We start from the raw sequence: 15,970 nt of genomic DNA on the forward strand, positions 1-15,970 counted from the left end.
GTTTGCATGAGTGATACTTGATAACTTCCCATTGATGTACTTTTACAGTAATGACAGAAAATACTGTAAATACTTAGCCTATTTCCAGCATGCACAATGTTTTGCTTTAGTAAAATGGTCAGACTGTTACAAATTGAAACTTCACTCCAAGTGCTGAACAGTCTGCTTCAGTCTCAAATGAATGGTTAATTAGTTGAAAGGATTGTTTTAAAGAGCAGACAATTCTAAGGTCTTGGGTTAACAATCAAAACCAGCAAAAAAAAACAGATGAGATGAGCATACAAAATAATTGTGGCATTTGACTGCATCTAAGTATCACTAAATTAATAAATAAGACAAGTAAAATATTTTGCGTTTATAATATGTCAATCAGAATTCCCTAAAGATTTTACAACCAATTTCAAATAGTTTTTGGTTTGGAGGTTAAATAGCAATTTTACAATTTTTACTTGGTAGCATCAGTTGAGGGGCAAAAATGTTTTCCTTTGGCACCCAAAGAACTCATTACACCATCAAGTATTACCAGAGGTCAGGGGAGGCCTCAGTTTAAAATTTGAGTTTAAAAAGATGGAACCGTCGAACAATGGAGTGATAGCCTACATTATGCTGCTCAAATCTGAACGCATCATCCAACTCAAACCAGCATGCTATCACCCAAGCCAAACTATTAGCCAAAAGTAATTCAAAGATGTTGAAGACATGCAATATGAAAAGTCTCTTTTTCTTCTATTAACAAACAACATTGCAGAGTTGAAAAATCAGAAACCAATGGCAGAAGCCTAATCACTTAACCATGTGCCAATGTTAAAGGACTTGGTGATTGAAGAGACATCAACAGAAAAGGGTTCAGAAAAGATTTACAACAATGTTGCCAGGGTTGAAGGATTTGAGCTTTAGGGAGAGGTTGACTAGGCTAGGGCTATTTTCCCTGGAGCATTGGAGGATGAGTCAGACGGAAGGATCTGTTTCCATGCTGTACATCTGACTCTTACTAATAACCAGATCAATTTAAGGACAGTAACTTGAAAGCGGTCAGAATTTGGAAGAGTTGGCCCCTACTCTACCACCAAGAGAAGTGGGGATAAACAAGCACATCGACACACTTAAATGAAGAAGCTTAATCCACATTTTCAAATCTATTTGAAAGTAACAGATTAAATGAGACTTACTTGGTAAAGCACATTTTGTTTCTACACTGAACAACAAGTGTGTCAGAATCGGATTCCTTCTGTGGTCGTATTGTAATCAGCTCAAATGTTTTGGGCCGGGAACAGAATTCCCGGCTGGCAGGTTCAACCTTGTCTTTACTGCAGCTGGCCAAGTCAATATACCCAATAGGCTTCTGAACAAAGAAGAGTTAGTGCATTAACACTAGGTTTTGAAAGTGGTCAGAACCTAGTCACCACCAGGCTTTCTGAAATAAAATCATATCATGCATAAAAAGAAATGATATAAATAGTGTTGTTAAAAAAAAAAGTGAAATTTGAGTTGGGACTGCAGGCAATAAAACTTAGTCTGTCCTTCAATAGTATTTTAGACAAAGTTTTAGTGAAAAGATACATATTGTACCATTTGTAGGTTTTCTCTAAATGCAAATGTCTTGACAAGCACTAGCACTTAAAATTATGGACAATGTATAGGAAATGTGACCGACATCTTTCATTAACACAAGATGTAGAAAATCACAAATCAATTCCTTACAGAAAAGTGTAGCATTGGTTCATATCAGAGGGAACCAATCATTAGTGTTAACAACTCATTTGATGCAATAAATTAACTCCACTCTTCACAGATGTTGCTAGACCAGCTGAGTATTTCTTGTTTCCATTCCAAATTTCCAAAATCTGCACAATTTTGCTTCTAACAATCTACAATTACCCTTGGGGTCAGTGGACTTGAAATTTAAATCTGCTGGGGATCCTGTATGGATCACTTCCCATCCAACTAGTTTGGAATGTACAGATAAGAAGAGGAGACCACGCTGTACAACAATTACCTCCATGGTTGGATGTACGGATTGTCATGGAGTGTGTGTTAAGAATTTCAAAATGGACAAGTTATTGTGCAGTTCTAGTACTTTGACTGTAACCTTTGCTAAAGTGCAGCTCAAAGTCTTAGGATATGGAGAATGCCATTTAGGACTGGGATAAGGAAATATTTCTTCACTCAAAAGGGTAGTGAACCTGTGAAATTCTGTCGCAATAGGTTGTAAAAGGTCAAGTCACTGACTTTGTTCAAGAAAGAGCAAGATAACATTTAGATTTGAAAAAGCATCAAGGGATGTGGACAGGAAGCAGGAATATGGCATTGATATAAAACAGTTGAATTGAATGGTGGAGCAGGCTTGAAGGGTCAAATGACCTACTGCTAGTTTCCATGTTAACTCGAGTATAGACAATACTAAAATTCAAATTAGAATCTTAGCCACAACATTTAAATTTTGTCTGCAGGTTTTAACAGACAGATTCAACTAACTTGATAAAAGCTGATGTGAGTAAACCAGGAACCCACATATTAAGTGTTAGCTTTCAGCAGAACATAAATTTTTTAAATACATAAGCTTGTAATTGGCTACAAAAGTTTAAGCAAAATATGTCCATTTGTATAATGAAGTCAAATCGTGAAATTGCATATTGTTAATTTACCTTGTGCTTCTCTTCGTTGGGATAGGTCCAATAGGAAAGGATATTGCCAGACAATACAAACCAGCGACGGTGCCATGCACCAAATCCACTCACATCCTCAAACATAGTCTGCAAAAACAGAACCAGAATTCTTAACCTAGCCAGAATATTGAGGTCAAATAGAAAGTTTTTGAAAACCTATTTATGTACATTAGTACAAGTGTTTGGCCAACAATGCAACTAAGTTGTGCAAGTTCTGTGCACAAATGATATGCACGAGGAAGATAATTATCACATAATTCAATCGCTAAGAACCAATTGTATGACAAAAGAAAAAGGGACAAATACCAAGAATCCGGAATGCTGAGCCGAGGAGTGAAAATGGCACTGGAGTTTCAGATAGATGGCACCTTCAAGAGGAGATAGGAAAGGAACCTAAAGTTGGTCAAAAAGAAAAATGCATTAATACTACCAAGGAAATAATTTCACAGGAGAAGTTCCAGATACTAGGATAATAATAATAATAATAATAATAATAATAATAATAATAATAATAATAATAATAATAATAATAATAATAAAACTTTATTCTAGTAAATCAGGTGTGATAGTTATAAATGCAGAGCAGGGATTCAAATTGGCAAAACTTACAAATTTGTAAAGCTTATCCCCATGAGCATCAAGAATTAGAAAGCCAATAGATAATTTAAGATGTGCCTGCAGCAAGCATTTCTACACTACAAAGTTTGTTATAATGTTAAGCACTAATAGGCAGAACCATGCAAAGAGCAAGCTAAAAGTTAAAAAAGTCAGCGAGCCTTATGCATCAACTAATTAAACTACATAAAGCTGTAGTTTGGACTAGAGAATATGGTTGCGTGGAACACATACCAAACTTCAAAATGCAATCACATCAATTTAATGTAGATGATTTGGAGTTGGGGGGCCAAGTGTAGCATGTCTAAGTTTGCAGGTGACATTAAGATGAATGGCAGACAAAGTGTGCAGAGGGCTGAAATTTTGCAGAAAAACATATTTTAAGTGAGTGGCCAATGGTCAGGCAGATGGGAGTACAATGTTAATGTGAAGTCACCCCTTTTGGTAGGAGAACCAGTAAACAAAAAAAAAAACCCCGACTTGAATGGTAAAAAGTTGCAGCATGCTGCTATGCAGAGGAACCTGGGTGTCCTTGTGCATGAATCACAGAAGGTTGGTCTGCAGGTACAACAGGTAATTTGAAGGTACAAGAATTGGATTTGGCTTCCTTTGCTAAAAAGGATGGAGTTTAAAAGCAGGGAGATTATATTGCTGCTGTACAGGATGCTGTTGAGGCCACACCTGGAGTAGTGTGCGCAGATTTGGTCTCCTTACTTGAGAAAGGATGTACTGGCACTGGAGGGGGTGCTGAGGAGGTTCACTAGGTTGATGACTTATGATGAGAGACTGAGTAGACTGGGATTATATTCATTGGAATTTAGAAGAATTGGAGGGGTGGAGTTAGAATCTTATAGAAAAGATATAAAATTATGAAGGGAATAGACAAGATAGGCAGAGAGGATTTTTCCACTGGCAGGTGAAACTAGGACAAGAGGGCATTGCTTCAAAATTAGGGGGAGCAGATTTAGGACTGAACTGGGAAGAAAAGTCTTCACCCAGAGGGTCATAAATTTATGGAATTCCTTGCCCAGGGAAGTAATTGATACTACTTCAGTAATGTTTTACAGCTAAGGTCAATATTTTATTGAACAAAGAATGAATTAAGGATTACTGTGAGAGCACAGTTAAATGGAGCCGAGGCCATGAAAACATCAGCCATTATCTTATTGAAATAACAGAGCAGGTTCTAGGGGTCAGATGGCCTGTACCTGCTCCTAGATTTTGCGTTCTTATGTAACACGTAACAACATGAAAAGTTCTGCAAACTTTTGACTGGTTTAACCACCACTGCAGTACTTGCTTGAATCAATCTCTGGAGCAAAGATTTCTTCACTCAAAGAAATAATGTAACTCAAGAGCATCCATTTCCAACTGGACATTGCAGAAGTACTGTTTTCTAGTTCCAAACTAAAGCTGAGAAATGATTTAGTTTTATAGAGGCATTAGTGAACTATATAAACCTTGTCCTGAAACTCATCTCCAAGTAGTTGCCTGACTTTTCCATCAAACTTCATCTACAGTAAAAACAAGTTAAAATTAATACATATTTAAGTTTAAGTATTAAAATAACAGATTCTGGAAACTTCATTGATCGACCTACAACTCAAAAACAATTGTTGTGTGATTAGGCTGAGCAGTGGGTATGTCCTGAAGCTAATTGCCTATGCTTCCATGATGAACAGTGGCTTATGGACAGGGGTCATTTTCACCAGGAACAAAGCAATTGTAGGACCAAAATTTCACTTTTACTTAAATGTTTCATTTTTTTCATGTGCTCAGAACATTGTTAGCTCCCAATTCTAAATTTGGGAGTTAAATTCCATAAATTGGATCATGTTCAGAAAATGGGAATACTGAACAAATTTAAACCGCTTATGAATCCTACTTAATTAGTGCTTTAAGTCCAAATTCACACTGTACCATGAATGAAACTACTTACCTTGTTCAACACGATCTCCTTTATACAAAGATCAGGAACGTGTGGGTTAGGTGCATTAGTCAGAGGTAAATAGAGAGTAATGGCTCTGGGTGGGTTACTCTTCAGAGTGTAAGTGTGGACCTGCTGTGCCAAATTGGCCTGTTTCCACACTGTAGGGATATGATTATAGATGTGGAGCACAAAAAAACCTGAACATTCAGGTGAAGCCTAGTTGTTATTTCAAAATACTCCATTTCTTAGGAATAAAGTCATCAGTGAAGTCTCAAAAATGTCGAGAGAGTATTTTATGCAGCCTAAATGTGATTCAAGAACAAACTCCTGGTAATCTATTGTTTCATTCAATTACTTTAATCCAAAAATGACCAAGATTTCAAGCAGTCAAACAACTCAGTATGAGCAGTGGTGTTTAATCACTGCGTTGGCATGTTGTAGACTGCACTTCAAAAACCATAATCCCACCACAAAAAAGGTATAGGTACACATCATCAAAACATTTGTAAAAATGCCAGTTAATCAGAACCACTACCTGTTCAGTACTGTATTCTGTTTACTGAAGAGGAAATTGCAGCTGACACTTGTTCACAAGGTGGCACAAGTAACAAGTGTTGGGAGTTCACAAACTTTGTGCCATTCTTTGAATGAATATTTCACAATGTTCAATTAGATTACTGTGCCCTCAGTACAATAAGTACATTGTATCTTCAAGACCCTCATTACCTTCCTCTACCTCAACAGTCCAGTTCACTATTCAAAAGTCCAAAGATTCAACATTAAAATGAAGTGAGAACAGACAAAATTGGCAAAGTTCATTTCACAGAAGTCACCTCATAAATCATGAGAAGGTTTGAGAGAATATCTCCTTTTGCAGGAAAGCACATAGATTAAACAAGTGTAGTCGCACCAAATTGTGGCTGCAATTTCATTGAGTGACAAAACAGGCAATCTTTGCATTGAACTCACTCTCCCGCCTGGCCTAATATCCCGCGATTCTCTGCAACACCAAATCTGCACATCTTTGCTCCATTTTTGGGTAAATTGAAGGCTATGAAATCCTTTGGGGTTAAAAGTTGTGCCCCACATTTTAGACTCCACAGCCATGAGATAGCTTCTGTGTATCAAGCCCAATTCAGAAATTTGGATATTTCAATAAGTTCACCTTTTGTTCTTCTGAACTCCAGAGAGCACAGGAGAAAAGAGTGCAGACCAGGCCCTACTGGAGTTTGAAAAGATGAGTAAGAAACAAAAATAAACTGAAATACGGAGAAGAAAATGATAAAAGGGAGGATCAGAATAAAGGGAGAAAGTAAAAGTCTCAAACAGGATTATTGTGAAAATTATGTGAATCCACATAATGTGAGAAATAAGATTGAGGAGCTGAGTGTATAGATAGGCACAAGGAAATAATAGCGAGTTTTGAGAAGATTTGTAGCTCAGGTTGAGCTACAAGGAAATAATGATGTTGTGGCGATAATGGAAACCTGGCTCAGAGAGAGGCAGCAGCGGGACCTGGATACAAGGTGTTCAGGAGAAAAAGAAAAGGCCAAAAAAAAAGAAAGAAAGGGAGGGGGTAACGGATTAAGGAGAACATTGCTATGCTGGAAAAAGATGTCCCAGAAGGGTAAAGAACAGAAATCAATTGGGTTAAAGCCAAGGAACAAAAATGACGCAATTACATTTCTTGGTGTAGTCTTTAGATTTAAAATAGTGGGGGGGGGGGGGGGGGGGAAGAAACATAGAATAGCAATCTTGCAATTTATAAAATTTTTGGGAACTTGAATTTCTAAACACAGACTGGGACAGTAGTCCAATAAAAAGGAGCTCAATGATTACTAGACCAATGATTCTAAATTTATCTGAGTTCAGGTCCAAAGGGAGGCAGAAAAATCATAACTGAACAATGGGCTGCATTTAGAGGTTTCTGCTTTTTAGATAGTCAACAGATATTTCCACAAAGGGGAAAAAGGTAGACAAACAAATCCTGAACTCGCTGGATGATGAGATGGAGATTAGAGAAAAAAAAAAGAGCACTCCTGACAGACACCAAAATGTAATGTAATGTAACCAACAATCAGGCTAAAATATAGACAGCCCAAAAAGGGGAATTTTGTACTGAGGCAAGGGCATGGCTTAATTAAAAGCAAATTAATACTCTGAACTGGTTTTTCAGGGAAAATGCTGTCAAAGTCATGGTGAAAAAAAGCAGTAGAGACGCAGTGGTTTAAAAATTAATAGAAAGGGGTTATTGGAAAGACTACCTATACTTAAAAAGTTGTTAAGGCACCAGGGCCAGATAAGATAAGATTCATCGAAGGATATGAAAGGAAGAGAGTTGTAAATGCACCTTTTTGTTCCTTAGCTCCAGTCGATTGTTTTTGACCTACTGAATTCACTGCAGTGCATTGATGTTAATTTTCCAGCATAATAGACTCAGGCATGGTGTCAGAATTGGGGAATTGTAACAACAGTCTTGTTTAAAAACGTGATGTAGAAGATAAGTCCAGCAACTACAAACCAGTCAAATTATCCTGCAGAGTCCAGTAACTTCCATAAAAGGGACAAAATTAATGATCATTTGGAAAACCTGCATTGATTTGTTAGGGCAAATAGTTCTCAACTATGGTATCTTTTGAGGAAGGCTATTCTGGAGAATACTAGATAGAGGTATTCAACCAAAATCAATCAATCAATAGGTAGAAGCTTTTCCTGGTGGAAGGATGGATCAAGAACCAGAGAGGAGGCTTTAGGTAATTGGCAAGAGAAGCCATAGCAGCAAAAAGGAGAAACCTTTTCACAATTAGAAAGACACTGCCTGAGAAGATATGGTGGAGACAGTTTCAACTGATGCATCCAAGAGCATTTGGATCATTTGAAAACAAGAGAGTGTGCGCGCAGGGTGAGGAGGAGTAGAAAACAAGGGAACTACTCCTTACATGAGCCTGCTCAGATTTGGCACATTAAATAGCCTCCTTCTGTGCTGCAACCATTCTGTGGATGAACGGATTAGAGTTAACTTCAAGTGGAAGCTAAAGTTCACCATTAGTCTGCCACCACATCATCACAAACTTTAGAAGCAATTAGATAGACTATGAACAATTTATTAAAATTCCAAGACTTACTTTGTCAAGTGGAAACTTGTCTTTTCCCAAGGATGCCAAGGTGATTTTATGTGACCCAACCAATACAAATTTACTGCTGCGTACAGAATTACTAACAGCAGGACTGGCAGCTGCAAAGTATAAAATCAAACATTATTCAAACAATTTGGAACCAAGCTGAATATATGGCTATGGACTAGCCATGATCCAATTTCAAGGTACGACAGACTTATGGGAGTGAATGACTGACTCCCACTCCTCCTGTTATTGCACCTGACAATTTAAGTGGATAACATGGCTTTAGATTGGGGGGGGGGGGGGGGGGGTCAGGGAAATCACTGTTCATGTAAAGTTCAGAACCCAGTCAGGAGGTCAAAGAATTTATTTCATCTTGGGTTATGTTACATTACTATTATAGTTTTTAAAAGTCCTGTAGTACATGTTCTGGCATAGACTCCAAGTTCACATCTATCAAGGTCTAGGGAATTGGATTGGAGGGACTCCCCATTCAAGAGCACATACATACAAGCAAATTATCAGAAAGCCATAAAGGATGGAAATTTGTTGCATTCATTAAGCCAAAAGACTAAAACTTTTTTTTAACATTAGTATAATGGGTACATTTTCATTAGTTAATGGGAATACCAAATTGGTTGTATTTTTTCTAATTTTATTTAAAACACACTAAATTGAAGTATTATACTTATGAAAGCTACAGTGGCACACCCCATTAATACAGCTAAAGATTCACCATGCCAAATTGAATCCCAGCTCAAAACCTCAGTGGAGGTCTACAGCAAAACAAAAGAATCTTGCTTTGCCATATACATTAAAAGACATTGGTGCATCATTCCAAAATGTTTATGATACAGACCTTGAGAGCACTCTAAATGGTGAAGAGAACAATGTACAAGATATTAGTTTGATTTGGAGCCTCAGTCATTTGCAGGCACCACACTAAAGCATTTGAAGGTGTTGGGCAGGATGCAGAAAAGATCTAGGAGAATGAAATTATTCATCCTTGGAACCAGTTAGTTATGAACATCGTTTGGGACTCTCTTCCTGGAAGTCAGAAAGGAGCTTTGAAATCCTGAGCTGCCTGGACAGAGAAAACATTTCCCCACAAGGAATGGAGAAGGAGGGGGCACAGATTTAAACTGACTGACAAAAACAGCAGTGACAGAGTCAGAGAGATGTACAGACACTTTGGTCCAACTTGCCCATGCCACTCATATGCAAAATTAATCTAATCCCATTTGCCAGCAGTTGGCCCATATCCCTCGGAACCCTTCTTATTCACATACTCATCTAGATGCTTTTCAAAATATTGCAATTGTACCAGCTTCCACCACTTCATTTGGAGCTCATTCCATAGGTCACTGGCCTCTGCGTGAAAAAGTTGACCCTTAGGTGTTTTTTAAATCTTTCCCCCCTCATCCTAAATCTATGCCCTCAAGTTCTGGACTTGCCCACCCCAGGGAAAATACTTGGCCTGTTTATCCTATCAATGTCTCTGACGATTTTATAAGTCTCAAAGATCACCCCTCAGCTCCTAATGCTCCAGAGCAAACAGCCCCAGCCTGTTCAACCTGCCCTGACAGCTCAAACTCCCCAACCCTGGCAATATTCTTGTAAATAGTTTCTGAATCTTTTCAATTTTCTCCTATAGGAGGGAGACCAGAATTGCATGCAATATTCCAACAATGGTCTAACCAATGTCCTATACAATTGCAACATGACTGCTCAACTCCTATACTCAATGCTCTGACCATTAAAAGAAAAGCATACCGAACACCTCCTTCACTATCCTATCTACCTGTGACTCTACTTTCAAGGAGCTTTGAACTTGCACTCCAAGGTATTTGTTCAGCAACATGCCCCAGGACCTTACTATTAAAAAAGGTGTATAAATCCTGCTCAGACTTACCTTTCCAAAAAGCAGCATCTCACATTTATGTAAATTGAATTCCATCTGCCACTCCTTGGCCCACCGGCCATTCTGATAAAGATCCCGTTGCACTGAGGTAAACTTCTTCATTGTCCACTACATCTCCAATTTTGGTGTAATCTGCAAACTTACTATGTCTGTCTGTGATCACATATAAAATCATTTATATAAGGTGACCAAAAGCAGTGCACCCAGCACCTATCATTGTGGTACACCAGACAGGCCTCCAGTCAGAAAAGCAACCCTTCACTACCACCCTCTGTCTTCTACCTTCGAACCAGTTCTCCCTGTATTCCATGAGAAATAACATTGCTAACCAGTCTTTCACAGGGAACCTTGTCAAATGCCTTACTAAAGTCCATATAGATCTCATTCACCACTCTGTCCTCATCGATCCTCTTTGTTACTTCAATCAAGTTTGAGAGACATGATTTCCCATGCACAAAGCCATGTTGACAATCTCTAATCAGTCCATACCAATCCAAATCCATGTAAATCCTGACCTTCAGGATTCCCTTCAACAACCTGCCCATCAACGCCAGGCTCACCAGTCTATAGTTCCCTGGCTTTGCCGAACCACCCTTCTTAAATAGTGGCACCACTTTAGCCAACCTCCAGTCTTTTTTGCAAGGTTTGTAGCTCAGGTTGAGGTTTAGGGTGTAGGTTTGCTTGCTGAGCTGTAGGTTTGATATCCAGATGTTTCATTACCTGGCTAGGTAACATCAGTGGCGACCTCCAGGTGAAGCGAAGTTGTTGTCTCCCACTTTCTATTTATATGTTTGTCCTGGACAGGGTTCCTGGGGTTTGTGGTGATGTCATTTCCTGTTCGTTTTCTGAGGGGTTGATAGATGGTATCTAGATCTGTATGTTTGTTTATGGTGTTGTGGTTGGTGTGCCAGGCCTCTAGGAATTCTCTGGCAGGTCTTTGCTTAGCCTGTCCCAGATAGATGTGTTGTCCCAGTCGAAATGGTGGTTTTTTTCCTGTGTGTATGGCTAGGAGGGAGAGAGGGTCATGCATTTTTGTGGCTAGCTGGTGTTCGTGTATCCTGGTGGCTAACTTTCTTCTTGTTTGTCCTACGTAGTGTTTCTGGCAGTCCTTGCATGGAATTTTGTAGATGACGTTGGTTTTGTCCATTGGATGTACTGGGTCTTTTAAGTTTGTTAGTGTTGGTGGGTTTGTGTGCTACTAGGATTCAGAGGGGTCTTAGTAGTCTGGCTGTCATTTCGGAAACTTCTTTGATATATGGTAAGATGGTTAGGGTTTCTGGCTGTGTCTGGTCTGCTTGTTGTGGTTTGTTCTTGAGGAATCTGCGGACTGTATTTTTTGAGTATTCGTTCTTCTTGAATACATTGTATAGGTGGTCCTCCTCGGTTTTCCGAAGTTTGTCTGTGCTGCAGTGTGATGTGGCTCGTTGGAACAGTGTTCTGATACAGCTTTGTGTGTGTGTTGGGATGGTTGCTGGTGTAGTTAAGTATTTGGTCAGTGTTTGTCGGTTTTCTGTATACGCAGGTTTGTAGTTCTCCGTTGTCCGTTCTTTTGACTGATGTCCAGGAATGCGAGGTTGTTGTCGGTTTCTTCCTCTGTGAACTTTATGAGGGTGTTGTTGATGATGTTAAAGGTCTCTATCTTGTTTTGTGATGACAAAAGGTGCCATCTATGTAGCGGACCCAGATTTTTGATTTGATGGTTGGTCGGGCTGTTTGTTCTAGTCATTGCATTACCGCTTCTGCTATGAATCCTGATCGCGGCGATCCCATGGGTGTGCCGTTGGTTTGTTTGTAGATTATGTTGAAGGTGAAGTGGGTGGTGAGGCACAGGTCCACTAGCTTCATGATGTTTTCGTTGGTTGCCATCACTATTTTAAAACTGATATAATTATGATCACTGGCCCCCAAAGTGCTCCCACCATCTCAGTCACTTGCCCTGCCTCATTTCCTAAGAGAAGGTCAAGTTTTGCACCTTCTCTAGTAGGTACATCTACATCAAAATTTTGTACACACAAATTCCTCTCCAACTAAACCCTTAACACTATGGCAGTGCCAGTCTATGTTTGGAAAGTTAAAATCCCCTACCATAACCACCCTATTGTTCTTACAAATAACAGATGTTCTTACAAATTGGTTTCTCAATTTCGTACTTACTATTGAGGGGTTTATAGTACAATCCCAATAACGTGATCCCTTTCCTAATTCCCAGTTCCACTTAAATAACTTCTCCATACATATTCTCATGAACGTCCTCCAGAAGTACGCCAACATGAGAAAAACTTCTTTCACAGTAGTTCAGGTTTAAATGGACTGACCAAATGTGGAGAAGACAAATTCAATCAAGGCATAAGGGAATTAGACTTATTTTATAGGAACAAAATGTGCAAAGTTAGAACAGAAAGCAGAAAAATGGCAGAAGAGGAGAACTGCCCCTTTCGTGTGCGTGCTTCTAAATTTGGATTTGAATAAATATGTATTCTAATTTTGAAAGAAGATTTGTAGCTCGGGTGCTCATTGTTGTGGTTCTGTTTGCCAAGCTGGGAATTTGTGTTGCAGACGTTTCGTTCCGTCTAGGTGACATCCTCAGTGCTTGGGAGCCTCTGATGAAGCGCTTCTGTGATCTTTCCTCCGACATTTGTAGTGGTTTGAATCTGCCGCTTCCAGTAGTCAGTTCCAGCTGTCCGTTGCAGTGGTCGGCATATTGGATCCAGATGGATGCGCTTATTGATTGAATCTGATAAGCGCACAACAGAATCAAATCAATAAGCACATCGACCTGGACCCAATATACCGACCACTGCAACGGACAGCTAGAACTGACAACCGGAATCGGTAGATTCAAACCACTACAAATGTCGGAGGAAAGATCACAGAAGCGCTTCACAGGAACCTCCCAAGCACTGAGGATGTCACCTAGACAGGGGACGAAACGTCTGCAACACAAATTCCCAGCTTGGCAAACAGAACCACAACAGATATGTATTCTTGTGTGTAAACCTTACTTGACAATTAGGGTGCCTCCAGAAAGACAACAGCTGTTGTGCGAGTAGCAGCACAAAAGCCACATTCAGCATCTGGTAGTACACTATAAGTAATATGCTTGACATTTTTCTTTAAAAAGGGTTCTTGATAAAAAAAAGTGAAAAGGAGGTTTGTATTAACTCACCAGGCGACTGTAGGCTTGATTTCTGAAAAGGGGAAATAAAAAAAGAACAAGTGATCTATTTTCTTCTTGTATATCCTAAAAACAAATCTCAATTAGATTCCTGTGCAATCACTCACAAAGCTCCTTTCAATGCACATCATGACATCTCAACCCAATTTAAATATGGCTCTTAAATCAACTGCAAGATTGCCAAACTGGTCTAGGAGCTATTTGGCCAAGTACAATTAATAGTGGTAACCTAATATTTGCAGCATTTCAGACCATCGCTTAAAAAGAAAACACTTACAGTAATGGAGTTCAGCAATTTCTTTGGAGTTATGACCTGTGCAGTAGTACAAAAGCAAGATTAATCCTTCATTGCTTTTAACATACGGATCATTAGCAAGAAGAAAAGAAAGTAAGACGCAGGACAAGAGAAATTTGATATCACTGCAGCCGTGTATTTTCATTAAAGTAGTGCTATAAAGCACAATTAAAATTTGGATAACTTTCCACCATTCAACCCAGTTGAATTATCCAAAGCAATAAGCCAATGCTTACTCGTGCTCTCACATGTGCCACACACACACAGAATGCATTATTTACTTTTTTTTTAAAATTGTTGTATTAAAAAAGTTAAATTTTATAACTATAATTTTTTATTTATTCCCCATTAATGGGGAATAAGTGGATTGTGGTAAAATCCCATACACTGGGTTTGTCTTGTTGTGATGGAGTGGGCAAAGTAGTAGACTTTGGCACCTGACCAAAGAATTGCACTGTTAGTATGAGAACAAAGGCAGAATGGGAAGATAGTTTGCAATTTGAGAAGATTTGTAGTTCAGGTTGTAAGCTTGCTCACTGAACTGGTAGACTGGTTCTCAAGACATTTTGTTACCTAGCATGGTGACAGTGAGCCTCCAGCGAAGCACTGGCGTTGCGTCCCACTTTCTATTCATGAGTCTTTTAAGGTGGGAGATATCATTTCTGGTTCTTTTTCTCAGAGGCTGGTAAATGGGGTACAAGTCGACGTGTTTATTGATAAGAGTTCTGGTTAGAATGCTAGGCCTCCGGGTATTGCCGAGCACGTCTGTTTAGCCTGTCCTAGGAAGGATGTGTTGTCCCAGTCAAAGTGGTGTCCTTCATCTGTATGAAAAGGATTCTAGTGGTAGCTGGTCATGTCTTTTGGTGACTAGTTTCCTGCCTGTCTGATGTAGTGTTTGTTACAGTCCTTGCATGGTATTTTGTAAATGACATCTATTTTGCTGGTTGTTGGTACAGAGTCCTTTAGGTTTATCAGTAGCTGTTTCAGTGTTGGTAGGTTTGTGAGCTACCTTGATGCCAAAGGGTTGGAGTAGTCTGGTTGTCATCTCAGATGTCTTTGATGTATGGTAACGTAGCTAGAGTCTCTGGCCACCCATGGGATCAATAATTAGGATTCTTGGAAGCAATGACTAAGAACAAACAGCCCTGCCCGCGATCCAACCCAAGCTTTGGGTCCACTCTGTGGATGATACTTTTGTTAACATGAAATGGAACAAATTAGAGGAAACCTACAAATATTACCAACACCCTTACTGGCACAAGTTTCACTACAGAGGAAGAGAAGAGAACAGACTCCCCTTCCTAGATGGGACAGTGGAATGGAATGGAGTGGAGTGGAGAACTGCAGACCAGCATCTAAAGGAAAGCAGCCAGATACTTAACTACAGGAGCAACCCACAAACAGACCTCATCAGGACAAATTTAATACAGGCCTCACACAGGAACTAAGAGCAGAAGGAAAATACCTATGCAGTGTATTAAAGAACAACTGGTAACCAATGAATATAGTCCGCTGATTCTTAAACAACAAACCAAGCAAGATGACAATATGCCCAGAGACTCTAGCCACATTACCATATGTCAAAGACATTGGCGATGATTACCTGACTACTCTAACCTAAAGGACCCTATACCAACAGCTAGAAAAACTATTTACAAAATACCCTGCAAGGACAGCAACAAACACTACATTGGACAGATGGGGCAGGAAACTAGCCATCAGGATACACGAGCACCAATTAGCCATGAAAAGCTGTTGGTATTAGGGGCATGACAACATTGTATTGGCTGGAGAGGATTGGCTGACTGGCAGAAAGCAGGTGGGAAAAGGGGTCTTTCAGGATAGCAGCCAGTGACTAGCGGAGTTCCGCAGGGGTCAGCATTAGGACTAGAGTTACTAATCGTGTAATACATTAACCGTCTGCAGAAAGGAATCAAGGGCATTGTTGGCAAGGTTTTTTAAGTTGATGGTAGTTTCCTTCCCGAAAAAGGATAATGAAGTAGATTTTCCCAATGATTGACAATAGTTTCACGGTCATTAGTTTACTCATTGCAGAACTTTATTGAGCAAGGTTTGGAGAAGATTTGTAGTTCAGGTTGAGATTCTGGATATAGGTTTGCTCGCTGAGCTGGAAGGTTCATTTTTTGAATTCAACTATTTGATTTGAACACAGGTCCCCACAATGTTACCTGGATCTCTGGATTAATATTCTAGCTATAATACCACTGGGCCATCACTTCCCCTGATGA

At 39.4% G+C, this 15,970-nt stretch overlaps 1 protein-coding gene across 4 annotated transcripts in view; it reads right to left on the reverse strand.

Moving 5' to 3' along the window:
• LOC140453179 (anillin-like) overlaps positions 1–15,970 on the reverse strand; it is a 64,731-nt gene that overhangs the window by 1,029 nt on the left and 47,732 nt on the right. For 3 of the 4 annotated variants that reach the window (XM_072547672.1, XM_072547668.1, XM_072547669.1), the window contains 7 exons: positions 13,704–13,739; positions 13,418–13,439; positions 8,337–8,446; positions 4,742–4,795; positions 2,973–3,059; positions 2,646–2,753; positions 1,170–1,342 (listed from right to left, as the gene is read on the reverse strand). In XM_072547672.1, the coding sequence (XP_072403773.1) occupies positions 1,170–1,342; positions 2,646–2,753; positions 2,973–3,059; positions 4,742–4,795; positions 8,337–8,446; positions 13,418–13,439; positions 13,704–13,739 (590 nt within the window). The remainder of the gene's footprint in view (positions 1–1,169; positions 1,343–2,645; positions 2,754–2,972; positions 3,060–4,741; positions 4,796–8,336; positions 8,447–13,417; positions 13,440–13,703; positions 13,740–15,970) is intronic. The other variant, XM_072547670.1, reaches the window with a different exon arrangement.

Source organism: Chiloscyllium punctatum, chromosome 26, assembly GCF_047496795.1.
Source record: "Chiloscyllium punctatum isolate Juve2018m chromosome 26, sChiPun1.3, whole genome shotgun sequence".
In the NCBI taxonomy this organism is placed as follows: Eukaryota; Metazoa; Chordata; class Chondrichthyes; order Orectolobiformes; family Hemiscylliidae; genus Chiloscyllium; species Chiloscyllium punctatum.